Source organism: Chelonia mydas, chromosome 7 (genome assembly GCF_015237465.2).
Source record: "Chelonia mydas isolate rCheMyd1 chromosome 7, rCheMyd1.pri.v2, whole genome shotgun sequence".
Lineage (NCBI taxonomy): Eukaryota > Metazoa > Chordata > Testudines > Cheloniidae > Chelonia > Chelonia mydas.
The window spans coordinates 93,599,512-93,627,285 of record NC_057853.1 but is presented as its reverse complement, the minus strand read 5'-3'; the positions used below and the strand labels follow the sequence as shown (position 1 = coordinate 93,627,285).

Sequence of the window (27,774 nt, the reverse complement as noted above, 5' to 3'; positions counted from 1 at the left end):
TGATCTATAAATAATTGCAGAGGTGCTTGAAGTGGTGGCTGTACTACTCAGATGGCAGAGGCGCCGTGTGTCCACCCTTTTGGTTTTCTGATTTTCCCCAAAAATCAATAGGGTTCTGGCCATTAGTACCTAGAACATTGCCTGAACTGTTGGAATTGAGTGGATGTGGCATTCAAAAGATATTGTGTCACAGACAGACAAACAGTGAAGTGTAGTTGAGTTGACTGTAAGTCCACCACGAGCTCGGCCAAGTGTATATTTACACCCTGAGTCATTGCTGCAATACTTTATAGTTTTATTCCAGTGATTTTAGTGCCAATCCATCAGCATAAAACTGGAGTAACACTGTGGTCACTCAAGCTCTGCCTACTGCATGCACAGCTCAGGAACAGAAGCTTTTGGGGCTGAAATAGGTATTCTTTCTAGGCACACTTAAAACATCATCATCTATAATGAATTCTAACACATTTTTTCACCAATTTTCTTTATAAATAAAGACACATTACACTTGTAACATAGATATCTAATTCAGAAAGATACTACAGTGATGAAAACTAATAAAAACTGTAAGATATACCAAAGCTGTGTACTGATGAATGTACATTGGCAAATCTTTTTACGCATTCCTTTCCCATGGTTCAAGGTAATCCAAGCCAAGATGTGCAAAAATTTCTTCCTCGCTTTTGGCTTTGAGAAATATCCTCTGTAAAGGGAGGGAGGGGGGAAAAGGTTAATATGGTCATTTTTGATTATTTAAATTAATGCGCTTGCTTTTTGAAACTTAGGCTAGTCATTTTTGCCTTCTCCATGCTTGCTCCCACCCATAAGCAAATCTTTTTTCCATTACCACATCAATCTGCACAGTGATGACCTCAGAACATGGGAGATGGTAAGCAGAATGATTCCTTATCCTGCAGAAGTGGAGCCAAACTGCTTGCTGCTTTCAAACCCAGTGACTAGTTTACATCTTTTTGTACTGATTTACATTTCAAAGCTAACTGCATAAGGATTAGGACTTCATTTTTTAAATGAAAGTTAAGGTTTTCCTCCAGGGTTGACTTTCCTAACAAGCTCATCAGTGTCATATACATGAAAATAGCACTATTCTCAAAAGATGTGTTCAAGCCAATTCCACACAGTTATACTAACTATGGGCAAAACTCAGCATGTCAGAGCTTTCCTAATTCCCATTACTTCTACAGAGAAATGCTATGTGCCTGGGAAACTGGGCTGGAAATTTTGTGGGATTAGGCAGCTCCAGTTAGAATTTTTCCCCAATAAACTTGTTATAGTAACGTTCACATTTGCTTTCACATATGGGTATTTCATACTGTGTGGTAACATGCTGGCACAGAAACCAGGAGCAAGCATTTACTCTTTAAAGAAACAAAACCAGAAAATCTGATGGCTAGGTGGTATGGAAAATATTCCCTTTAGTAGTTGTGTGCTGTTTTCATAACTGTGGTGCAATATCAGTTAAAGATACAACGCTTGCAGTGCAGATGAGCATTAAAATATGTGGACCCCATCATTTGGAGGAGTTTGGAAGTAGGACAGGTGTTCAAAGGGTAACCACTATCACCTGGGAGTGCTGTACAGTTCAGATGTGCTTCAACCAGAATCCCTGAACAACCTCAAACTTTGGGTCCATTAAGAATCCAGGGCCAGAGTCTCTGGTCCACTAAGTTCACTTTGCAGGGCAAAATGAACTTAAACTGGCTGGAGAAAACTGCAGGAGAATTTCCCCATGTGGGATATCTCTTGTCAATGGAAAGCTAGGGGCAGCAGCTATGTCAGCACCTACACCAGCTCCTCCACCACCATTGCCTCCTCCACTGCAGCTGTGCTGCCCAACATAATGGGAGGAAGGGGAACACAGGTGGGTAGGAAGGGAAGATTAGGACCAGATCTGGGGAAGAGAGGGAAGGGTAGGGAGTGTGGAAGAGCAAGGTTTCTCCACTCCTGGATTCTTTGCTCATAAAAAGTTTACCACCAGCAGCACAATTTAAAGCTAGGCCCATGCAGCTTTCAGTCATGCCAAGGCCAGGTAAAACAGAATCAGGGAGCTACAATAGGGTCCCTGTCAGCCCTATCCTTTCTGGTGCCCAAGCTTTGCTCAGGCACAGTGGAGAATTGAGCACCCAAACTTGAATGTGTTCCATATTTCAGTTGGGTCCTACCTTCACCATGGAGCCAACTGAATCAAAATCTAAGTGCAACACTTTCATTGTTGGGGTGTTTGAAATTAAGATCTGGATCCAATTCTTGCAGCTTGGGCCCATATTTCATTGACACTGATCAGCTTCAACAGCCAGGTCAGTCTTTCTTAAAAGCTATTTTGCAGGACTACAGAACAGAATGAAAGCCAGTTCAGTGGTTCTAGAAAGGTTATTAGGGCTAAATCAAATGGCAGACGTTAGACACTTCAGAATGAATCTATAATTCTTTAAAGTTCCAGTGAACTCAACAGGGGAAAGGATATGTGGTTCCTATTTCACTGTTTCAAAATTATCAACCTACTAATTTGATCAACCTACAGGTATTTATGTAAAGTTCCCCCAATATGCAGTTGAACCCAGTCAAGGAACCTAAGTCATTTCTCTCTCAGCAAATTACTGCCGTGTTGTGTAATAGTGTATAGCATAAAGAAAAGGAGGACTTGTGGCACCTTAGAGACTAACATTTATTTAAGCATAAGCTTTCGTGAGCTACAGCTCACTTTTAGCATGTGTTTAACATTTTTCTGAACTGGAAGCATAAACTCATCTTAATGTGCAAGTATATAGACATTTTAATTAACATTAATTAGCATTTATTCTCTATTAAATAAATAGCAAGTATTTATTCTGTATTAACTATATATCATTTTGAATATAAAGATATTTTTATAAACTGTGCAGAAAATTTTATAGCCAGATATCTTTAAACACACATACCCTTTGTCTGTCTCTACTTCCCTGGTGCAGCCTGCCTACACTGGTTCCTACTAGGCATGAGAGCTACTTGGTTAAGTCATGCAATCCAGTTATTTGGGATTCATATTCCACCATGTTGTTGCTGGGAATGTTTGTGTACCAATTGCACTACACTATGGGCCTGATCCAAAGCCCATTGAAGACAGTGGCAGTCTTTCCACTGGGTTTACATCTGGCCCTGGTGTAAACAGGTGTAGATCCATTGATTTCAGTAATACTTCTCCCAGTTTAGATCTGGTACTATGTATATTGATGATTCATCATTTGTACATAATGGTAACAAAACTTCATAAGGTATATAGAATTGTTTCCTCCTTAACATAACTATGTCTGTATGTCTAAGGAGATTTCCATTGCACGCAAGTCATGTTAAAACTCAAGGAAAGGATTTGGCCCACTGGTTCAGAGATTTCTTTTGCTCCTAATGGAATAAGCTTGACACTCATTTTTGTTTTAATAATAATAATAATAAGCACAGAGCCCTGATTTTTAATGGGGGTTTTTCCAACCTTCAATTTTTGCATGTGAAGTTTAAGCATATAAAACATCCAAACACTGGCAAGGTGCCCACAGGTCACAGAGTTGGAAATCTATTTTCTACAGTATAAATGAGCTGCAATTATCATGCATCAACTTTTAATTGTAAGTTAAAAATTGTATCTGCCATAACAGAGGCTACTTTTCAAACGCAAGCCCATTATGTTCCATTAAGATTTAAACTAAATTTAAAAAGTATGTTCTGAAATAAGCGAGAGATATACAAAAAAAGCCTCATTAGAAAAAGATATTCTTTCCCATATAGGGGGAAATGTAGAAATGCCAGAAAAGACAAAATCTAAGAAGACAGCAAAATGAGAGCACCCATAAGTGTCCCTTAAATCTCTGCCCAATACTATAATGGCATCCCAGATATTTCTTCTCCAGAAAATGATATATTACAATGGAGTTACAAATCATCAGGTGTGCAGCCTTCCAAAACTGCAACACATTTCCGGGCGGCAGCACTACTTTCCAGGCTACTGCAGTACTTCTGGGAATAACATCAAAAACCTAGTGGCACCTAACCTCCCAATGTGGGAGGGTAACCAACTAGGTATTCTGCTCATCATGGTAATTGGAGGGACCCACGTTTTCCTAAGCCTACTTGTCTCCTCTCACCCTCTTTATTGAGTTATTTCTAAAAGGTAGGATTTTGTCACTCACTTGTGGATAATGGAAGAGAGGAAAACATGAATGGATCATGGCATCTCTGCAGCACTGTCTCACAGTAGATTAAGATGATAAAATATTCATTTTTACGTAAATGCTGAGTGCGCTGTGTTTTGATTGTATAATAAAGATTTTTCACAGTTTAGCAAACTGCTAAAATCATCCAATTTTTTTTTTAAACATCCATGAATCATTGCAGAAACCTGAGATGTGTTCTTAAATGTGTGGCCATCTGTTATGGATGCTCTTTAATGGAAGCACTTCATGTCTTCTGGACCTCAAACTACTTGCCATTTCTGTTGCACAATAGAATCTCACTTTTAATTTTCTTCTCTCACCCTACTTATAAACATGCTATTTCTGTGAGTACTACTCATCTCATTTGCTTGACAGGAATTTTTTAATACAAGGAATTAATGCTGACAACTGTTCTTAGTAGCTACAACCCATGTCTCTAAATGAATCTCTAGTTGGTATCTGCCAACTACTTTAGGTCTATGAGTGGTATTAATGTAAATCATAACCTATTATGCTGCCTCTTTGTGAATCTGTACTGAACTAATACAATGATGCATATTTGATTATTACAATCAGCAATGAACCCTGTTCTTTTCCGTTTTGTTTCTTCCCGACACCGGGGTCTTTTTTTTTTCCACTCCTTTTTGCTCAAAAGTAGTAAATAATGAACTGCCTGTCTTCTTGTGACTTTTTTGCAGCTTCTTACCAATGTTCAACAGAACCAAGCTGCATTCCCAATCATCACCATCAATTAGACTTTCAAAAACCAATGGGATATAGCAGCTGGTATCTCTTGCCTCTTATCCTATCTGATCAATTCTGTTATTCCAATTGATAGAAATATTAAAATTGTGGTTGCAAAGATGACCATTAACTACACTTAATGCAGATCATCTGCCTTCCAAATCTTTTCTTGTGTGAATTCGTACTTCTTACTTTTCATTTTGACATTAATGATCAATAAGATCTTTAAGAAATTGTGAAGCACTATTTGATGATTTCCTAATTCCTGATTCCCATAGTTCAATAAGATGTCATCTTATTTTTATCATTACTTTGTTTAAACTCATTTAATTCTATGAAGCCAGCTAGACAAAAACATCAATATCTAAATAAGAATTATAGGATTAGTTAAATAAATCATAGTGCGCATGCTGCTTTTGGAAGTGAGAGGCAATTTTTGCAGAGGCTTATGTGTGTCATTTAAACAACATGAAGAGTTATAAAGCTTTCTGGTTCTTTCCAGGTCTGTGGCTCAGACTTTCTTCTCCCATTTTACAGAGCACTTTTGTGTGTAACATTAACCATTTTTTGTCCAGTCTCTTGACTAGACCAACAAATATACAGACCTACTAGTTCCTCAGCATGTAAGGGGCAATTCATCCAATACATGTAGAAGGATAAGATGGTCCAAAGAAAGCAGAGTTTGGTGAAAATCACCACGTGGAAAATATTTTTTTACACAATAAAAAAAGACTTTCTAAAATATACAAATTAGAACCAGCCTGTAGATACTGTCCAATAGGTCTAGTTTATAAGAATCCCCACAATTTCAGTTATGCTAACCTAGTTAAACCCTTTTACAAAACTTGCACTCTTAAAAAGTAACTTATGCAAGTGTCTAAGGCACAAACATATAGCATTGTCCTTGAATATCTGGCATGAGGTGATTCTTTACCTGGCCTTCTATTTCTAATAGATTGTAGTCATTGCAAAGACACCCTCATCTATCACCTGTGTTCACTCAGGGTATGTCTACACTATGAAATTAGGTCGAATTTATAGAAGTCGATTTTTTAGAAAGCCATTTTATACAGTCAATTGTGTTTGTCCCCACACTAATGCACTAAGCGTATTACGTAGGCGGAATGCATCCACAGTACCGAGGCTAGCATAGACTTTCGGAGCGTTGCGCTGTGGGTAGCTATCACACAGTTCCCGCAGACTCCACCACCCATTGGAATTCTGGGTTAAGCTCCCAATGCCTGATGGGGCAAAAACATTGTCGTGGGTGATTTTCGGTACGTTATCAGTCACCCCTCCCTCCGTAAAAGCAACAGCAGACAATCGTTTCGCGCCTTTTTTCCATGTGGGCGCCATACTGCTTTCAGCAGACAGTGCAGTAGGACTGCTAACTGTCGTCACCATTCACCACTTCCGCTGGCACTCTGCTCTCCTGGTGGTCTCGCAGGGTGGCTTCCGCTGCAACTCTGCTCGGCTGCTCTTGTCTAGCCATATCACAGCAAGCATGCAGCCTGCTTAGCTGTTGTGTCCTGGCAGCAGACAGTGCAGTAGGTCTGCAAAACTGGTCATCCAACCACCTCTTCCCTTGCAACTTTGCTCTCCTGCAGATGCCATACCACAGCAAGTAAGGAGCCCACTCAGATCACCGCGGAAGTTATGAGCATTGTAAACACCTCACGCATTATCATGCAGTATATGCAGAACCAGAACCTGCAAAAGCAGGCGAGGAAGCAATGGCAGTGCGGTGACATGAGTGGTGAGGACATGGACACAGACTTCTCTTAAAGCACAGGCCCCAGCAATTTGGCCATCCTGGTGGCAATAGGACAGGCTCATGCCGTGGAATGCAAATTCTGGGCCCATGAAACAAGCACAGACTGGTGGGACTGCATAGTGTTGCAGGTCTGGGATGATTCCCAGTGGCTGCAAAACTTTCACATGCATAAGGGCACTTCCATGGAACTTTGTGACTTGCTTTCCCCTGCCCTGAAGTGCAAGAATACCAAGATGAGAGCAGCCCGCACAGTTCACAAGTGAGTGGCGATAGCCCTCTAGAAGTTTGCAATGCCAGACAGCTACCGGTCAGTCAAGAATCAATTTGGAGTGCGGGCTGCTGTGATCCAAGTAGCCAACGCAATCACTGAGCTGCTGCTATCAAGGGTAGTGACTGTGGGAATTGTGCAGGTCATAATGGATGTCTTTGCTGCAATGGGATTCCCTAACTGTGGTGGGGCGATAGACGGAACACATATCCCTATCTTGGGACCGGACCACCAAGGCAGCCAGTACATAAATCGCAAGTGGTACTTTTCAATGGTGCTGCAAGCACTGGTGGATCACAAGGGATGTTTCACCAACATCAACGTAGGATGGCCGGGAAAGATACATGATGCTTGCATCTTCAGGAACTCTGGTCTGTATGAACAGTTGCAGCAAGGAACTTACTTTCCAGACCAGAAAATAACCATTGGGGATGTTGAAATGCCTATAGTTATCCTTGGGGACCCAGCCTCCCCCTTAATGCCATGGCTCATGAAGCCATACACAGGCACCCTGGACAGTAGTCAGGAGCTGTTCAACTATAGCTGAGCAAGTGCAGAATGGTGGTAGATTGTGCATTTGGACATTTAAAAGCGCGCTGGCGCAGTTTACTGACTCGGTTAGACCTCAGCGAAACCAATATTCCCATTGTTATTGCTGCTTGCTGTGTACTCCACAATATCTGTGAGAGCAAGGGGGAAGATGTTTATGGCAGGGTGGGAAGTTGAGGCAAATCGCCTGGCTGCTGATTACATGCAGCCAGACACCAGGGCGGTTAGAAGAGCATAGCAGGGCGCGCTGTGCATCAGAGAAGCTTTGAAAACCAGTTCCATGGCTGACCAGGCTATGGTGTGACAGTCTGTGATGAAAACCCGCCCCCTTGGTTCACTCTACTTCCCTGTAAGCCAACTGCCCTCACCTCCCCCCTTTGATCACCACTTGCAGAGGCAGTAAAGTAATTGTTGTTTCAAATTCATGCATTCTTTATTAATTCATCACACAAATAGAGGGATAACTGCCAACATAGCCTGGGAGGGGTGGGGGACAAGGGAAGCACTGAGTGGGGTGGTAGATGAGGGGAGGAGGGAAGGACAAGGGCACACTGCACTTCAAAACTTATTGAATGCCAGCCTTCTGTTGCTTGGGCAGTCCTCTGGGGTGGAGTGGTTGGGTGCCCATAGCGCCCCTCCCCCCCGCGTTCTTGGGCATCTGGGTGAGGAGGCTATGTAACTTGGGGAGGAGGGCGGTTGGTTACAAAGGGTCTGCAGTGGTGGTCTGTGTCTTTCCTGCACCTCAACCATATGCCGAAGCATAGCAGTTTGATCCTCCAGTAGCCTCAGCATTGCATCCTGCCTCCTTTCATCATGCTGCCGCCACATTTCCTCTTGATCCCACCACCTTTCCTGTTGCTCCAGCCTCCTGCCCTCATTCATTTTGTGCTTTCGTGGACTCTGCCATTGTCTGCCTCCACGTATTCTGCTGGGCTCTTTCAGTTTGGGTGGACTGCATGAGCTCAGAGAACATTTCATCGCAAGTGCAGTTTTTTCACCTTCTTATCTGTGCTAGCCTCTGGGACGGAGATGATAGTCACAGCGTTGAAACATTTGCAGCTGTGGGAGGGAAAAAAGGGAGATTAAAATTGAAAAGGACACATTGGCCATTTAAAAGGAGGGGCTGATGTTTTCGGGTTAACGTGCAGCACAAACCCAACTAACCCCCCCTACACCCAATTCTCTGGATGATCACTTCACCCCTCCCCCCACCACATGGCTAACAGTGGGGACGATTTCTTTTCAGCCACAGGCAAATAGCCCAGCAGGAACTGCCACTTCTGATGTCCCCTTAATAAAATTCCCCTATTTCAACCAGGTGACCATGAATGATATCACTCTCCTGAGGATAACACAGAGAGATAAAGAACGGATGTTGCTTGAATGCCAACAAACACCGGGACCACACGCTGCCATGCTTTCTTATGCAATGATTCCAGACTACGTGCTACTGGCCTGCCATGGTAAAGTGTCCTACCCTGGAGGACGCAATAAGGCTGCCCTCCCCAGAAACCTTTTGAAAAGGCTTTGGGAGTACCTCCAAGATAGCTTCATTGAGATGTTCCTGGAGGATTTCCACCCCATCCCCAGACACATTAACAGACTTTTCCAGTAGCTGTACTGGCCGCAAATGCATCCCAAGTCTTCAGGGCAAATTAATCATTAAACACGCTTTCTTTTAAACCATGTATTATATTTGCAAAGGTACACTCACCAGAGGTGCCTTCTCTGCCTTCAAGGTCCAGAAGCCCGGGTTGGGAGGCTGTTGGCTCCACGGTGATAAACAGTTCCTGGCTGTCGGGGAGAATGGTTTCTCCACTTGCCTGGTGTGCGCTATCATCTTCCTCGTCCTCAAAATCCTCATCCCTGTTCTGTGAGGCTTCCTTGCAGGAGTCTACGTACAGGTGTGGGGTAGTTGTTGGGGCATGCCCTAGAATTGCATGCAGCTCATCATAGAAGCAGCATGTCTGGGGCTCTGACCCCAAGCAGGCATTTGCCTCTTGGGTTTTTTGTTAGGCTTGCCTGAGCTCCTTAAGTTTCATGCAGCACTGCTGCAGGTCCCTGTGATAGCCTCTGTCCTTCATGCCCTTGGAGATTTTGTCAAATATTTTGGCGTTTTGTATTTTGAAACGGAGTTCTGATAGCACGGATTCGTCTCCCCATACAGCCATCAGATCCCATACCTCCTGTTCGGTCCATGCTGGAGCTCTTTTGCGATTCTGGGACTCCATGGTCATCTCTGCTGCTGAGCTCTGCGTTGTCACGCCATGGTGGCCAAACACAAAATGAAATTCAAAAGTTTGCGGGGCTTTTCCTGTGTACCTGGCCAGTGCATCCGAGTTGAGAGTGCTGTCCAGAGTGGTCACAATGGAACACTGTGGGATTCCTCCCGGAGGCCAATACCGTTGAATTGCATCCACACTAACCCAAATTCAACCTGGTGATGTCGATTTCAGCGCTAATCCCCTCACTGGGGAGGAGTACAGAAATCGATTTTAAGAGCCCATTAAGTCAACAAAAATGGCTTCGTTGTGTGGATGGGTGCAGGGTTAAATCAATCTAACACTGCTAAATTTGACCTAAACTCATAGTGTAGACCAGGGCTCAGTTAGCATTCAAAATAGACACAAATTCACATATGTTCCATGCAAACCTACCAGTACATCTCACTACTATTATAAATAACTTAGAGTAAATACTGAATTGAGTAACTTAGAGTAATACTGAATTGAGCAAATGAGGTAATAGAAAAGGTTACATAAGATAAACATCCCTCTCTATAGGACTTTACGTCAGACTGTTTCCCACCTCAGCAGTTCAGAGGTGAGCTTGTATGCCACGACTTAACTCATAAAATACCCATCTAGCATTTACAATTTCGTAGCACCCTCAGATATCTAATTAATAAAAGTGGATTTAGTGCTTGCAAAAGATGTCAAACTAACAGCACTGGAAAGTGAAGTCCTCAGAGTAAGCTCTCACACATTCCTCACTTACGTTCCTAAATCCTGAACAGGAATCATCTGATGGAAGGATTAGCTGTTCATTTTTTCTGTACCCATTATTTAAATAATTGGTTTATCATGGGATACTGCTAATAAAGATGATAATGCCATCCGTGATGTGGATTAGACCCTAGTTCCTTAGGAAATAGTAGACTAAGACCATCAACTTGGTTCACATAGGCCACCAAGAAGCCATCAGCTCTCATTTTAAACTACACATACTGCCCCTCACCACTACCCTTCAATATTATGTGGGAGTCTCATACTTGATTTTGGCTGTATAAGCCAGAGCAAGATCTTTCTCAGAGTGAAGCATCTGGTCCCATAACTCATTTTCCTACCTTTAAGGTAGCATTGGCTGTTTAGCTGCTGCAACTATTAGTCCTGGAAAAATGCAATGGGCACACTATTGGGTTACATTATCCCATGGAACCTACAAAATATGGAGAAGATGGAGGTAGAATGCCAACTGGGATACAAGACCCCTTGAGGCCCTAGGCTTTGAGGTCTATAAAGATCTGGTTCTCACATAATTTTTTTTACTGAGCAGATTGTGGAGGAAAAACAGAAAACAAAATATTTTTGAGAATAGTGTAACATAAATTGCAAGAAAATATGCAGTGTTTGGCCTAGCTTTGACTTTTAGGTGTGCATCAGAGAATGCCATGCACGTACTCATTCCAGTCTTCCCTTTGTATCCCCAAATGCTTGTATATTCTGAAATGAGAAACTCTTGTGTATAGCATTCTTAGTGATTTTCTCATTTAAACCTGATTTACACTCAGTAATTTTCATGTGTAGTGTGGTATGTGACATCCACCTAAATTAAATTAGTACACAATTTTCCATTCATTTTAAAATTATTAAAAAGTTAAATTTAATTGGCAGTATAATTATTACTATTTTTACAATATTTTCAATATATTGGATGATAAATACCAGGCTGACAACATACCCATACAGCGCCAGCACTACTTGAGTCGTCACAGTGGGAGTAAGCAAGACAGTAACAAATAAATATATAGAAAAAAGTGGATGGACTGTCATTTACAAACCTTGGAGTCTACTGCTCAGTGTGCCTGGAAATGAGCTATTTTCAAACCAGGTGAATTTGCACTTATGAAAGTGAGGTGACAACAGCACTAGCAAAACCATACGGCCCGTTTTGGCCGGGACAGTCCCTTTTTTAGGCCCTGTCCTGGCCATCCTGACTTTTTTGGCAAAACTAGCAAAATTTTGTCCCATTTGCTCTTGCAAACTGATCATCGGTTAGCAAGAGCAAACTGGACAAATGCACAGTTTTGCTGAAAAAGTGGAGTGGGACTGGGACCCCTCGTGGTGGTGGTGGGGGGCTTTGGGCTGGCCCGTGGGGTGTCCCATTTTCCCTTTGGGAAAACATGGTCACCTTAGGATACTATAATGAAGCTCAAATGTATCTTGCACAGCAATTTGCACACCCTCTGTCACTTTACTATGGATATATCTTCCAAGGTACTATGTCAGTTTTGTCCCTTTACAATATCTATTCAGAAAGAAACAAAGACCTTGCAGTCTTTGAGATTTGAAACTACTTATCCAGATGTGAAAGGCCAGTGCATTAAATGGTAAGTTACAGGAGTAACACACTGACATCTTTAAAGATCTACAATTTATATATTAGACCATGATTGATTGGTTAGAGCAAAAGTGCAAGGCTGTTCGGTTATTTGTTCTCTCTCTGTCCTCCCTTGTCCAAATAGCATCCTCACCACTGACAGAAATATAAATATCTAGAAATTATCTATTCACTCACTGCAATTCTCATTTAAAAGTAGTAGGGATACATGAACCAAAGCACAGTCATCCAGTGGAATCAATCAAGATGTCCTAATAAAAACTGAAGTCTGGGAATTGGAGTAATTGTAGATTGTTGTCTGAAAACATCAGCTCAGTGTGAAGCGGCAGTCGAAAAAGCTAACAGAATGTTAGGAACCATTAGGAAAGATATAGATAAGACAGAAAATATCAGAAAGCCACTGTATAAAGTCCATGGTATGCCCACACCTTGAATACTGCATGCAGTTCTGGTCACCTCAGCTCAAAAAAAGATATATTAGAAATGGAAAAAGTACAGAGAAGGGCAACAAAAATGATTAGGGAGTATGGAACTGCTTCCATATGAAGAAAGACTAAAAAGATTGGGACTGTTCAGCTTAGAAAAGAGACAACTAATAGCAGATATGAGAGAGGTCTATAAAATCATGAATGGTGTGGAGGAAGTGAATAAGGAAATGTTATTTACCCCTTTACATAACACAAGAACCAGTCACCCAATGAAATTAACAGGCAGCAGGTTTAAACAAACATAAGGAAGTACTTCTTTACATATGGCACAGTGAACCTGTGGAACCCATTGCCATGGGATGTTGTGAAGGCAAAAGTATAATGGGTTAAAAAAATTAGATAAGATCAGGAAGGATAGGTCCATCAATGGCTATTAGCCTATGTGGTCAGGGATGCAACCCTATGCTCTTGGAGTCCTGAAAACTCTGACTGCCAGAAGCTGGAACGGGACACTAGGGGATGGATCGATTGATAATTGCCCTGCTCTGTTAATTCCCTCTGAAGCATCTGGCACCGTACACTGTCATAACACAGGATACTGAGCTAGATGGACCATTGGTCTGACCCAGTATGGCCGTTTTTATGACTATGGATGCAGAAAAACAAGTGGAGCATTATTATTATACTAATCAAATGGAAACCTAAGTAATTGTCAAGGGTAAACAATACCAAAGGCTAACAAGAGAGCTGAAATGGCCAGTTTCCTACAATCACAGTCTAACTGTCAAAGTAATATACTGAACTCATGTCAGCACTGACCAAATTAAGCATTCGAATGTGAGATATATTTGCTGTAGAAAGGATCACAGTAAAATAAATAACTTGTTAGGGCACCAGCTTATTTCTCATCTGAATGTTCTTTTTTCACTTTTGAAATACATTAGGATGTAAGATCAAACTTTCCAGTCAGAATAAAAGACAGATTTTGAAGGTCCCAGTCAAATTGTATGATGTCTGACTGGCAGACATTTCTGACCTGACCAAATGTTCATTGTAACAGGCAAGTACTCATAGGCTGAGGATTTTTTTTTAAGGTAAGTAAGATGAACTAAGGGAAAGGTGGTAAAACCAGAAACATAAGTACCATGGATGGATGCAGTATCGATGTTATAAATAATATTGATCATGTTTAACCGACTTTTCAGTTGCCTCTGCCAATTAAGCCATCTTCACCAAGACCACTGATGAAACACACTGGTGAATGTAGATTACACTAACATTCTAGAACTCTGAGGAGCCATTTTTAATTACAAAAGGCTTCCCTTTTTCTCCAAAATATGGCATTTCCCTAAAATCATTCTGGTCCCAGGATGAAGATTACTCCATCTCAAATTTTCCACTTGTTGCATCTCTCTCTCTACCTCCTGTTGGTTCCCATTTGCCCCTTCCCCACCCTCATACTAGTATCTCCTTCCCTCCCTTGCCTTCTGAGAGTCTCTCATTTCCTAGATCCTGTTATTTCTATCTTGCTATCTCTCCAGTCCTTCCACGGCTCTTCTTTTTCTCCTCTGCAAGGCTCCCATATATATCTCTCCATTTCAGTGTTGCAGTTGGTTTTATTTCCAAATTAAAATGTACTTAGATACATTTGTATTAGTCGAGAAGGAGTCATCTACCTTCCCAATAAAGATCTTTCACTTGCTCATGTGTTCATCTCTGTTAATGCGCAAACACTCTTGATGAGCTAAAACACTGAAGAGTGTAGAAGGGCTGATGATTTTTGTACAGGATAAAAATTCTTTTCTTTCACTTATGCTAAAAAAAAATCATCCCGATGAAAGATTAACTTGATACTTGAACAGTGTATGCAAGTTTCAGACTGCAACTATGAATTCTTACTTGATATGGAGATTTTTAAAAATATATTTAACTGTGTAATTACTTTCAGACCATGCACACCCACACCCCTGAGTATCACCTCAAAGGAATTCAGGTTTTCGTCTAAAAATATTCTATTTTATTGCAGGAAAAATATTTGGAAAAAAGTTTGTCTTCAAAAAAAAGCATTGGAGTCTTTATGTTCTGTTATAGCTTTTCTAGTATTTTTAAAAATTTGCTGCAGCTCTCTTCGGTGTATCCAGTAATTACATTTTACCAAGCTCAGAGTAGGGTTATGGCAACAACAAAGTGGCTGCCTCAGACCACTTAACATCTGTAAAAATCTTAGATATATCAATAATGGACATAAGAAAGTAAGCTTGAACAGGTGCAAGAGTCACTATTATCAGTGTACTTATCTGAAAGAACAAAGAAGACAGCCACTGTCAACGTTTTTCTAAAAGGTAACTGCTGTTCATAGATTTTTTGCTTGATGTATTGTTATTAAATGTAATATGTGACATTAGCCTAAAGCAATTTCTTCTAACCCACAAAAGATTGAGAAAGAAAGAAATAAACAGTCTCTCAAAAGCCTGAACGTAGTCCCTTTTTCATTTATCAGACTTTCAAGGAAGAGAGTGTATTGGGCTTACATATTAAATTCTGCAAAAACACAGATAAGATTTGCTGGAGGGTAAAAGTTAAAAACAGACCAAGAAACAGACACTTTTCGATTATCTTAGCAGTTAATAAAATTGGGTGAAAAGTTTCACATATAAAATTAAAACCAGCATCCTTTTGGCCCCCTTTGTGGGGGAAAAAAAATCATTTGAGGGTTCCATTTTGCTGGGAGGATTTTTGCCTACCAGAAATTAGAAACAATTCTTGGATACAAACCTAATATGTGTATGTGTGTGCGCACACGCATGCCAGTTATCCTAATGCAATTCCAGTTATTTCATATTTTGAGAGCCAAATGAATGTTCCCATGATTGACAATATACAAATCCATGAGGCAGAGAGAAATAGAGTACGGTAAAAACAATATGCCACAGAGCAGTGAAAAATGCTCTCTCATGTAGAAGTTATGTTTTGGGAGCTGGAAGGCAAAAGATCTTGATTTCTGTATCTTTCTTTTTGGAGAAAGAATCACAAATGGAGCACGATGAAGGATGGCTTCAAGAACAACAGTGAGAATGGAACTGTTATAATAATTTAGTTGCCTACCATGGACAAGACTGTAGCAAGGGGTATATAAGGGGGGGTTGCACAAGAAAATGAGAAAAAGTTTGTACATGCATTTGGCTTTACAAAACTGTAGATCAGGGGCAGTCAATTATTTTTTTGCCAAGGTCCAAATTTCTTGGTCAAGGTATTGTCAAGGTCCAGACTCCAGGGAAGAAAATAAAAAACAAAACAAAACAAGAAGTAGTAAATAAAAAGATTTTGTGGTCCATTCCAAAACATCTGGTGGGTGGATTTGGCCCACAGTCTGCCTGTTGACTACCCCTGCTGCAGACCCTCACTTGGAACAACCGAATAAAAAAAAATATGGACATTTTCAACATTCCTTGCTTTAAACTATATGTGAATATTTTTAAATTCCTATTCCAATTTTTTAAAGAAAATACAATCAGGCTGCTTTTCTAGTCATAGAAACTTGGTCAGCCTAAAAAATTACAGCAAATAAATAAATAAATAAATGACCCACGAGATAAGGTATCAATACTTCCCATTGTGTCCAGTGGTGAAAAAATTCCCAGAAGAGATGAGATAACACCAAACTGTTAAAAATACATGACATGATTGAGCTGTAGCTCACGAAAGCTTATGCTCAAATAAATTGGTTAGTCTCTAAGGTGCCACAAGTACTCCTTTTCTTTTTGACATGATGTGATCACAGATTGCTGTGCTCCTTGTAAACACCTGTCAAAGGGAAGCCAAAAATTACACTGCCACCCATGTTTTGTCAATGCAAAATAATTAAAAGCCAATTAACTGGGAAAAATGTGAAAGCCTTTTTCTTTAGACTGCAGTGAACTGCATCGCCTTTTCGTGAACCCTAGCAAATGAGCCTCCTGAAAGCCTGCAAGCAGACTTCTGCTGTTCACCTTAGAGGCCTGTTCTGCATCACAAGCCCCCATTAGGCTCACAACCAAGCACAAGCATGAAAACCATTAAACACTGAGGTGACAGAAAAGTCAACCTCTGGCAAGAACGGCGTTCCTTCAAAAAAAAGGTAATGTTCCAAGCCAGACCAATGCATAGAGCTGACTAGAAGGTTTTAGAGATAAGGAGGCAAGCACTACTGTCAAACAGATTGACTCTGAAGGAGTACCTGAGAGAGAAAAGGAAGGATGGAGAGAACATATGTTCAATATCAGCTGCACACACTTCCCCTTCCCAAGAAGGGTCACTTGGAACAGAGGCAATCAGGCTATATGGACTGAGTGATAAAACGTTAACCAATGTCCACGGCAAAAATAATTGGACATTCCATTTATTGACATTCAAGTTATATGAGTTTCAAAATAGCACTTTGAAATGATTATTTTCTTGTTCACTATTGATTTCAATTAAATTTATCCTAGATTCAGGAGCCTGGGGAACTTGGTTTCCCCACTCCCCCCAAAAAGCACTTAACAACACTAATGAAAAGTTCAAAAAGCAAGAACATTAGTAAGAGAACACAATAGGAAAAAATTTGGACTGAGGAGGGCAATACTGGGGAACAGATTAGATATAAACTCATAGTACCCAGCTGTGGCAAAAAAAGTAAACTATATGTAACTGCCCCATAGACATAGCCCAGTAAAGCAAGCATAAAGAGGTACTAATTTTTCTACATACAACGGATTTTACTGTACTGGGAACGATTATTGTCCTCTAGTGTGTTACTATGTCATTTCACAAGCAACTGAAACACAGATAATGAGCTGGGAAGATAAGACTAAAGAAAATAGAGAAGATAGACTAACTTCAAAAGGTTTAGAGGTTCAGTTAGATGCTTCCCCAGCTCATTAGCTCAGCTATCTATAAGATCAGGCTAGAATCTCATGAGACTGGACATTCACAGCATTTCAGCATGTCTACCTCTGCTTTCAGCTGCAATCAAGAAATGAAGGGGTGCACACAATAAATGATGGGGAGGGAAGTAGAGGAAGGATAGCCAAACTTCTTCACATCTCGGGAAGGGTTCTGTTACAGATTGGACAGAAGATGCGCATTTATCCGATTGTCAAGTATCAGAGGGGTAGCTGTGTTATCCACAAAAACAACAAGGAGTCCGGTCTTTAAGGTGCCACCGGACTCCTCGTTGATTCTATCTGATTGGGTTCATTAGTCCTAGAAGAAAAGGTTACATGCATGGTTCAACTCTGCAAGGTGACTCTGTGAAAATAGCATTGTGGGATTGTAAGCTTATTGTGTCTCAATCTCTTCCAGCTCCAATATGCTCACTCCACAAGACGTTTTTTCTCTTACTTCCCAGACTGAAGAAGAGCTCTGTGTAAGCCCCAACACTAGTCTATCTCCAACAGAAGTTGGTCCAATAAAAGACATTACCTCACCTTGTCTCTCTATTATCCTGGGACAAACACAATTACAGCAACACTGCATACATCCCTAAAAAGTCATTCTGGGATCCAAAAATCAAGCTGAGTTTTGCATCTTGCATGTCATCACCAATATTCTGCAGACCAAACAGTGCCCTTGCTGACACCTGTGAATTGTTAACTAAGCCATGAGCTGCACCTGTGCAACTGCTCTGAAAGTTCTAACATACATAGCTTAAAGAAACCACATGAGAGCAATGTATGAAAACTGTAAAATACTAGAAAGTAAATGATATAAAGAAGGAGAAGACTGTGTTGATCAAACATGTATCTCAGTAAGTTTATATTTTCCTAACCCAAAAGGCAGTACATTTGGATAAGAATAAGGATACATTTCCTGATGGTATTATTATGAACATTTGTTTATGGCTCCCTCATGTGTAACTGGAGAGCTTAGAGAGAAACTGACCCTCTCTGGAACACATTCTTTTCACTGATTCCCTGGATATGCAGCTCCATGTTGCCTTCTACTTAAACCAGAGCCTATCAGGCATACTTTGAACGCTAGACTATAATGCTCCTTGAGGCAGAGACTAGGATTTAATTCTATGTTAAGGTGCTAGGCACCTGTACAAACATTAAATAATAACATACTGAAGAGGGGCCTAATCCTACCATCCATAATCAGATAACATTCCCACTGACTTCTATGGCAGGTTTTGGTCATAGAAACATATGGTTGGTCATGATGACCTACAAAGTCCCTTCATGTCTATGACTATTTTCTTCCAGAAGATGGATGTGCGATCTTCTCTAGCTCTATTGTTCAGATATTCTTAGAGTTGAAGGTTGAACTTTGGAAACACTACTCATGTAACCAGCTACCATCTCCCCTTTTGTCTTTAAGATATTGTAGTTTTGTGATGGAAAACAAAGTTAAGCTTGACACAGTTTTACTCTCGTTGCAAATGACAAAGTTATGTAAAGCAATTATAGAAAAGTGCCTCCCAACTTTCCATGAAGTGCAAATTTTAACAGCACTTTCTGCAAGTCATTATTGTTATAAAATGGTGGTTAAAACTTTGTAACAATTGGCTAAATCCTCCTCTTCAGGTGTGACTGTAACAAATATCTTCATAATCAGAAATCTTCTTCAGTGAAGTAAATGACTCATTCCTTTATCAAACCATAGATATGTTGGCAATAACAGAAAAAAACCCTGAATTAAAAATAAAGCTCAGTAAAATGTTCATCAATGAAAACTAGACAATGCTGTCATTCATAGTAAATATCAGTTAATCTTATTCAGCAATTACCTCCCATGGTAGAAAAACTGGAATTAATAAAATGGAAAGCAGAGCTCTAAGAAATAGAGTTGGTTGGGAACTTTTCAAATAATTTTTTTTAAATCAAAAATGTTGATTTGTCTGACCCAAATCTTTCCACAGAAACACAGAGTTTTCAGAAAAACTTTAGTCAGGAAGGTTTTTCAGATCCAGGATGGACGATTTGGTCAAAACCAGAGACCCACCCCAGAATAGCCAATAGCCCAGTGGCTAGGGCACTCACCCAGGTTCTGGGAAACACAGCTTCAATTCCTTGGTTTGTATTAGGCAGAACATGTTTCCCACATCCCAAGTGAGTGCTCTAATCACTGGACTATTAACTGTTCTGAAATATTTATCCTGCCCTCTCATTTTTTCATGAAAAGTTTCAAAAGGTGTCAGTTTTGTTCTGCCCTGGAATGAAAACAAATATCGAAAGCTCAGAATGTTTTATGAAACACTAATTCTGGTTTTCTGGCCAGCCCTACTAAGGACCAGAGTTTGCCATCCTTACTCACCCTGAGTAGTACAATACCATACTCCACTAATAGTTAGTGAGACTACCTTCACAGTAAGATATTACTTAGTGAGAAAAATGTGCCAAGATCAGGCCCTAAACGATTATTAAATGTGAGTTTCCATTAACAAACATCTTTCATTCTGAAGCTTACATAACTTCATGAATAATGAGGCCATCATGAGTACACACAATTCCATGATAATTATAGACTATAACTATCACAGTACTAATTGTGTTATATGAAGTATTTCATTAAGTGCAATAGTAATATCCCACAGCACTGTGCATGTGCTCTGCATTCTCTCTTTGATAATATAACAACTTTCATTGGCAAATCACCAGCAGTGCCTTTGACATTACGTTATGCTAGGAATGTAAATTTCATGTTTAACTAATATTTTTGTAGTAATATTCACATCACTGTGCCTGTTTAAATAAGAACTAATCTATTTCTAATCTAGCTACAAATAAGATGACAAATAAGTCAGAGGGGAAAAATGACTCTTTGAAATGACATTATAACAAACCATGATTGAAAAAGCAGTATTGCAAGCATTATCCATTGACTCAATGCCCACAGGCAAAATCATGTGTAATGGTATTGATGCAAAATTCTGCAGTGGAAGTTATTCTCATAATTCTAGGCATGAATAAATTTTGAAAGTCAGAGAAACCAGTATGATAAATTCTCATTTCATTTTTACCATTAGACATGTCCTCTACTCTTAATCAGAAATTAAACTAAAGCTGAAAGTTTTTGTCCAGGGCTATAGTAACAGATTTGTTACTATTAAATCTCTGAATAATCACAGGAAGTAGTTTCACTGTGTAAAACAGATTAATCATGCTAATATTGGAACGTACCAGGTACTTGTCCTGTTACTGTATCTTAAAACCCAGATTAACAAAACACCTGCAGGCCTCAGGTGTCAGCTCTCCTCCCCTTCAATATGTGCGCACACAGTACATATTATTTGTGCCTACATATAATATTATGTACTTGTAGTGAAAGAGAAATAAAGACTGAATACCAGTTTAAAAGACTGTTGAACACTCTTGGCATTTAACATTTGAAAAATAATATACCAAGAGTAAATTAACACTATTCATGGAATTTGCATGAAATTTTGTTTGAAAACAATCAAGTGTTATGTATTGAATAAAAAAATCCTGCATAAAATCAAAATATTGATGCCATACATAAAGCTAGTTTTAACATAAGGAACAAAAATTAATGTTCACCTCTTCATGCTTTTACAATTAAAAACGCTGTATGACAAATGCAGAAAGCCAATTATGAATTAGCACCTGGAGGAGGAGGACTTTTTAAAGTTTTATTTGTGGGCGTACAAAGAGGAAGGGGAACTTGTAAATTCCCAGCAGACACTCATGGGTAAGTTTTAGCTTGTTGAATAAGGAACTGTTATACAGGAGGAATACAATTTCCATTAAAAATATCAGGACTTGTGCACTTACATCCCCATATAGTTCTCTGACAATCTATTCTTTGTCACAAAGGCATTGAAATTTATATTAAGGATTAGTTGGTCTTTCAATTTTGTTTTATTTTTGTTTTGCTTGAAGAACATAATATTTACAGTAGCCCCACTTTGTCAAATACTGTTAGGCTGACCTGTTTGTTTTAATAAAGTCTCCTCTGAATGACTAACAAGAGAAAGCTATGCGGATGTCTGGATTTTATGCAGTATAGCTCTGCAGTATAGCTCAGTTTATATTATTATACATTTAAGTAAGCATACAAATTATCAAGTAATAATTGAAGTGGGGAACCACAAAATTAGCACTAGAAGTTAGCATTAGTAATGAAAAATAGTCAAAATGTTTGGGATGAGCAGATATTTACAAAACTTGAAAGCTATTTTCTTTCAGTATTAACCCAGGATTCATTGTGCTATTCAGAAAATACACCAAGCAAAGGAGACCAGGGTTAGGTTTCACATTTGTATTTTGTGTTGGACATGCAGTCAGTTGTTTGTTATAAAGGGATAAATGCCTAAATGTTTATACAATAACTTGATTAGTTTTGTATGCAAGTGGATTTACAAATTGGCTTTATAAATGTGACTCATCACATGTGATCTACTAGACATTTAAACTAACAAGAGAACATTGTTTAAATGGCACTTATATGATAGAAAATGCATGATCTTTTTTTATCTACCAGTAAGAAAAAAATCAGATTTTAGTTCTTAATTTCTAAAACATACCAGATGCAAAGAAAAACTAATCCCCAGAGTCACATGTGTAATTGCTATTTTGCCAAAAGAAATAAAAGAATTGGAAGCATTTAGTAAATGAAAGTATGTGCATTTGTTTACAATGATTCAGTGTTCAATTGTAGCAATGACTATGTGAACAACACTGATCACATTGGAAATCAATATAAACTCTGGATCTTTATGTTTACTTTATCTTTAATCCAGTCATTATTGCAAACATCTAAAGCAAATTTTGCAGCTGTAGCATGTTTAATTCATCAGGATGTTCTCCAGGCTGACTGTCTCACTGTTATATCCTCATAATTTTAACATAGCATCTGCCAACATAAGACTAACATCCAGTTTTTAAAGAATCTGTTTAACTCTGCAAGTAAACTACTGCAGACATTCCCTATAATAAAAGATGGCATGAAACAAACATTCTCAGATGCTGCACCAAGAAAACAGACTTTAAAATATAGCTGTTTAACATTATAGCTACACACACATATATGAATGCTGTATATATTTATGTAATAAAATGAATATAGAGTAGCATAATCATCTTCTGAGCTCTTTCCAATGATACATGTGATTAAGGTTACTTGGCATCTTGCCAGAGAACAAATATAGCTAATGTATCCTGTGTTTTCCGGAAATACAGGGATACTATGGCATCAATTTACGCATTTAAGAAAAAAAAAACACTATACAACCTGCTCAATATTCCCAAATCATTCAGACTGGCGTTTCTTTTCCTATCACTGAGCAAAACTTTCCTCTCAGTTACACACTGCATCTTCCTTGGAAGTTTCCAAAAGGTCTCCTTAATTTTCCCCAAATGTAGTGATAGGCAGATATATTGAAAAAGGAAAGAAGAGATTTGGGATGAAATCCCGGCCCCAGTTGAAATCAATGACAAAACTCCCATTGACTTCAAATGGGACAATATTTTACCCTACTAAATATAAACCCAGAGGGAAAAATATATCTTCTCACCCACTTTGTCTCAAGTAATCATGACATCCAAAGAAACAAATACAGGAGGAGAAAAGCAGAAAAGAGGAAATATTTGCACTGGGAATTTGGCTTCAGAAAGTAGAAAGAAAGTAACTAGAAATGCTCCTGACAGCCTTCTGTCATGTTCACCAGCTGCAAAAAGTTGAGGTTCATCAGATATCATGCCAGGAACATACTATTACTTTCTACTATGCTGCGTTTTTCATTCTTGCCTTTCACATAAATCTTTTCTAACAAGCAGACTGAAAAGCATGAAGATTTAATACTAAGATATATTTTAAAAATTCAGTTGGACAAAGTTCTGTAGTCAACAATATTGCCCTCCACACTACAGCAGGCACACAACGGTATCCAGACCTCCATTCCTTAACCATAATTATGGACAGTTTGGGAATCAGCAACAATGTGAGATGAAATGTTACAGCTTTCCATCGGCAAACTTTTAGCATGCACGGCTATTACAAGGCTATTATTTCTCTCCTAAGTTTTATTCTTAAAGGGGAAATAATTTTAATAGCTTTTCCACAAATTCCAAGGCTGATTAAAGTCACCCTCAAAAGTTAAGAAGAGCTCACTTGCAGGATTAGGCCAATAATTTGCATCAGTCACTACTATCGGACAATGCAGTGGTCACATATGGTGCTCATGTTTTTAGAATTTTTACTACTAGAGGAACATTACTTTCTATCTTATACTACATCCATTTTATTTAGATGGATTATACCAACCACATAACTGTTTGCGGTTTCTATAAATTCTTAGGGAGAGGACTAAAATGAAGAGAGATTGTCTAAGCCTTATTCAAGAAAGCAATTAAGCACTTTCCTGAATAGGGATACATTCTGAAATTGGGGTTTTCATGAATAAAGATATGTGCAACATTCATAGCAGTTACTGCATGTACTATCTTGGCAATTTGGAAGAAAAGAGCCCACATTCCCCTCTTTCATCTTTATATTAGTTTGCCCCTTAGCTACAAATCATTCCTACTGCGGATAGTTCTCACTGAAGATGTTTAGCATTCAGCATCTCATTGGATTGGGCCCCATGAAAGAGTTCTCAGGACATCTTATGAATTTGCTATTCATGGTAGTTATGTACACCTCCTCCTAGTTATTCAGAAACTAATAACATTTTATGTAATTCAGAATCACACAATAGTTTTTAAATACAAAAAACTGTCATCAATTGTATCTAGTACTCTGCGTAGAATGTCATTTCCCCCCCAATATTTCTTTAACAATAGAAATCATTAAGGCTGCTATTCCACATCTTAAATTTTCACAGGGCATAAAACTAATCACTGCTTTCTACTTCAGTGACATTTTTTAAAAACAGCTCTGAGCTTGGAAAAAAAACCTCTACAATGTTAGCTACAGAAACATTAATATGATAATAATTTAATCTGTTTATTGTACACTATATATTAAGAATCCCATCTTCTCTCTTACAAAAAAAAGGATTTCTAATTATTTACAATATTATAGTCCACTTTATCTAATTGCAGAAAGTAATGAATGGATTTATAGGTGATAGTCTGAGAAGTCATTTTGACAATATTGGGAAAGATTTGAATCAAAATGTGAATGCTACAGGGTGGATCCAGTCCTCAGCACCCAGCTTGAGGATACTGGCTGGTGCTGAGGATCAATGTGTGTGGAGAGGAGGAATCTTTCTCCGCTAACCAGATCACAATGCGTCAGTGGAGCTGTTCAACACAAGTTACTCCAGCCCTAGTGTGCTCTGTCTATGAGGCAGGGAGGAAAGGGCTGGAGAATCCATGCATCAGTGAATCCTCTTGCCCCATCCCTCGGTCTCATCCTGCACAAATGGTACATGCCCCTCAGCCACTGTGACACAGGTGGCCTTTGTGGAGCTGGACTATGCACTGCACAGTGGATGCATTACTCCTGTCCCCCAAATCCTACATCTTATGCAGTGGAATGGCATCAGTTACACTTCTAAGGATCCCTCTGCAGCTTTGGATGTTGGGGTACAATCAGGGCCGGATTTCCAGTTAGGTACAATAGGCACATGCCTAGGTGCACCAGCATTCTAGGGGCACCAAAAAGTTAAGTGGGTTAAAAGTTAAAAAAAATAATACAGTAGAACCTCAGAGTTCAGGACACCTTGGGAATGGAGGTTGTCCATAACTCTGAAATGTTCTGTAACTCTGAAGAAACTGGTGCCCCTCTTGTAGCTAAAGCCCCGAGCCCCAGCACTCCCTGTGGGGATGAAAACTGGGAGCAAAGCCGCAGGGCTGAGGCCCAGCGCTCCCCCCGCCCCTCTATCTAAACCCCTGAGCCCCAGTGCTCCTGAGGTCAGAAGCCCGGAGCCTTGACCCCACCCCACCCCCATCCTGTGGCTGCACACCCAACTCCCCATGGCTGAAGCCCTGAGCCTCAGGGCAATACAGTATTTGGGGTTCTTTCTGTCTGTTTCTTTGTCTGCAGTGCTGCCTGATTGAGGACTTCTGGTTCCACAAAGTGTCCCCTTGACCAGGAAGTCTGTAACACTGATGTTCATATCTTTGAGGTTCTACTGTATTTAAATCATCATTTATATTTCTTTTTGTTTCATTGTTTATGGAAAACACGAAGGTCAGCTGTAGGTGGGGAGGGGAATCCGGAAGATTCTGTGCTTGGGGTGCATAAGGTGTAAATCTGGCCCTGGGCACAATTTGTTCCTAGTACCTACCTCCACAGAAGGACATGGAATATGGTTTCCATTAGCTGAACTTTACAGGGAAGAGATCATTGGAATGTAATTCCACATTACACCCAGAGTGAAGAAAATGTTTGGGGACAATCTATGTTTGATATGTGGCCCGCCATTACCATAGCAACTCTGAATCTTAAATATAGTTATTAGAGCTGGCTGGAAAATTTGACAAAACAGTTTTTTTTATAAGTCATGTATCTTCTTTCCTCTTTATGTTGCTCTTTTTAAGAGTTAATCCAGTCTAGAGATTGATCAGAAGACTGGTGACACAACCTATTAATTACAGTTAATTAAGATGAACCCTAAGAGTGGTTTGACTGTTCCCCACCTGGGATTGCTGCCTGCAGTGCCACACACCTGACACACATGCATGATCTTCTGTTTGCCTACTCATCCCAATCTGTCAGCGTGGCATTGTGCCCACTTACAAATTGATCAGACATAGGACACGTGTACAGAGCAATGATTAATTTAGTGCAGAATGAAAGCAGGAGAAAGTAAAGCTGATCTCCGGAGATTTTGCCAGGCTGCATATGAAAGCCCTCCCCACATGTCAACAGCTGTTCTCTCTTTGCTTTCTTTGCTGACCAGCATAGTAGCATTATCTGCAAAATCTTCCACATATGGGCACGAGGTTGTAAGTTGTTTTGCTGTGCATTTCTGGTGATGTTTCCAAAGTTTATGACACAGTCCTTAGGGCTCAAAAAAGTAATACACATGGCATCCTTTTTTTCAGCAGAAGAGCATCCTTTGCACAAATTTTCTTGTTGATTGTGCCTAAACCTATAAGCTTTTCTGTAAATACTTAAGATTATCTATACTATATTTCCTTCACATAAGAATGAAAACATGTGCCAGGATTGCCTACAGGTAAAGTAACTATCTGTGGCCACATACATACACAGGCTATTTCCACACTACAAGCTAGGCGTGTGATTCCCCTGCTCATGTACACCTACTTCCCATAGCTCGATGAGAGCTAGCATGACTATAAATAGCACTGTAGCTGTGGTAACACAGGTAGGGGCAGCAGAGGCACGGCTGAGACATACCAAGTACTTGTCCACTGGCTTTAGGTGGGTTTACACTTGGCCCGGCTTAGCTCCACTAGTGCTACACATGCTACTGCGGCTACACTGCTCTTTATATGCATGCTAGCCCTCATCGAGCTACTGCAAGCACGTGTACATGAGCAGGGGAAATCACACCTCTAGCTGTAGCCACAGCCATTAGTACGAACATATATCAGACACTAATAACAGAAATGTGTCATCATCTAAAACAATCATACACGTCAGCCAAGAGTAGAAACAAAGGGGAAGGCCCTTGCACCCCAATGATCACATGATGAGGCAGCACACAGAGGAAGCTACTTAGTGGAGGAAGCAGAAGCAGGGTGAAACAAGTCCTTGAACTGGTTTAAAAACACACGTAAGGAGGCTTTAAATTGGATCTTAAAGTGAAGGGGGAGTTAGTGAAGTAGCATTATATCACACAATAGTCTGACAAGTGTGAATTGTGGATTTTAGAACCAGCTACCATAAAGGGGAAAAGGGACAGGAAGAGACTCTGGAGCATTAAATATATAAGAAAAATATAATTTTACTTTTAGGTCCTAGCAAAACTGAAATAAGTTATAAAAAGTTCCTATAGCAACTTCATAATAATGTAGCTCCCAACTAGTGTAAATGCTCCCAGAGTTAGAACAAGACTTTGTCCAGATTCAGCAAAATCTTCTAGGCTGGTGCGGCTCTGTGCCAGGTGTCCAGGCTCAACTCAGTCTTTCAAGGATAGAGTAGGCCCTTGTTTAGGCCAGGCTTCCAGGCTAACTTTAATCCCAGGCTGACTAAGTCTTCCAAAACTGGAGCAGTCCTCTAACTAAACTAAACTCCCAGGCCAGACCAATTCTTCCAAAGCTGAGGCAAGCATTATAGCTCTTCAACCCTGCTCCC

The 27,774-nt window shown here is 39.8% G+C and overlaps 1 protein-coding gene across 1 annotated transcript in view; it reads right to left on the bottom strand.

The window, feature by feature from the left end:
• Positions 1-453: 453 nt before the first annotated feature.
• Positions 454-27,774, bottom strand: part of DNTT (DNA nucleotidylexotransferase) — a 150,048-nt gene continuing 122,727 nt past the window's right edge. Inside the window, exon 11 of the mRNA XM_007053018.3 lies at positions 454-703. Within this exon, the coding sequence (XP_007053080.2) occupies positions 617-703 (87 nt within the window). The 3' untranslated portion in view covers positions 454-616. The remainder of the gene's footprint in view (positions 704-27,774) is intronic.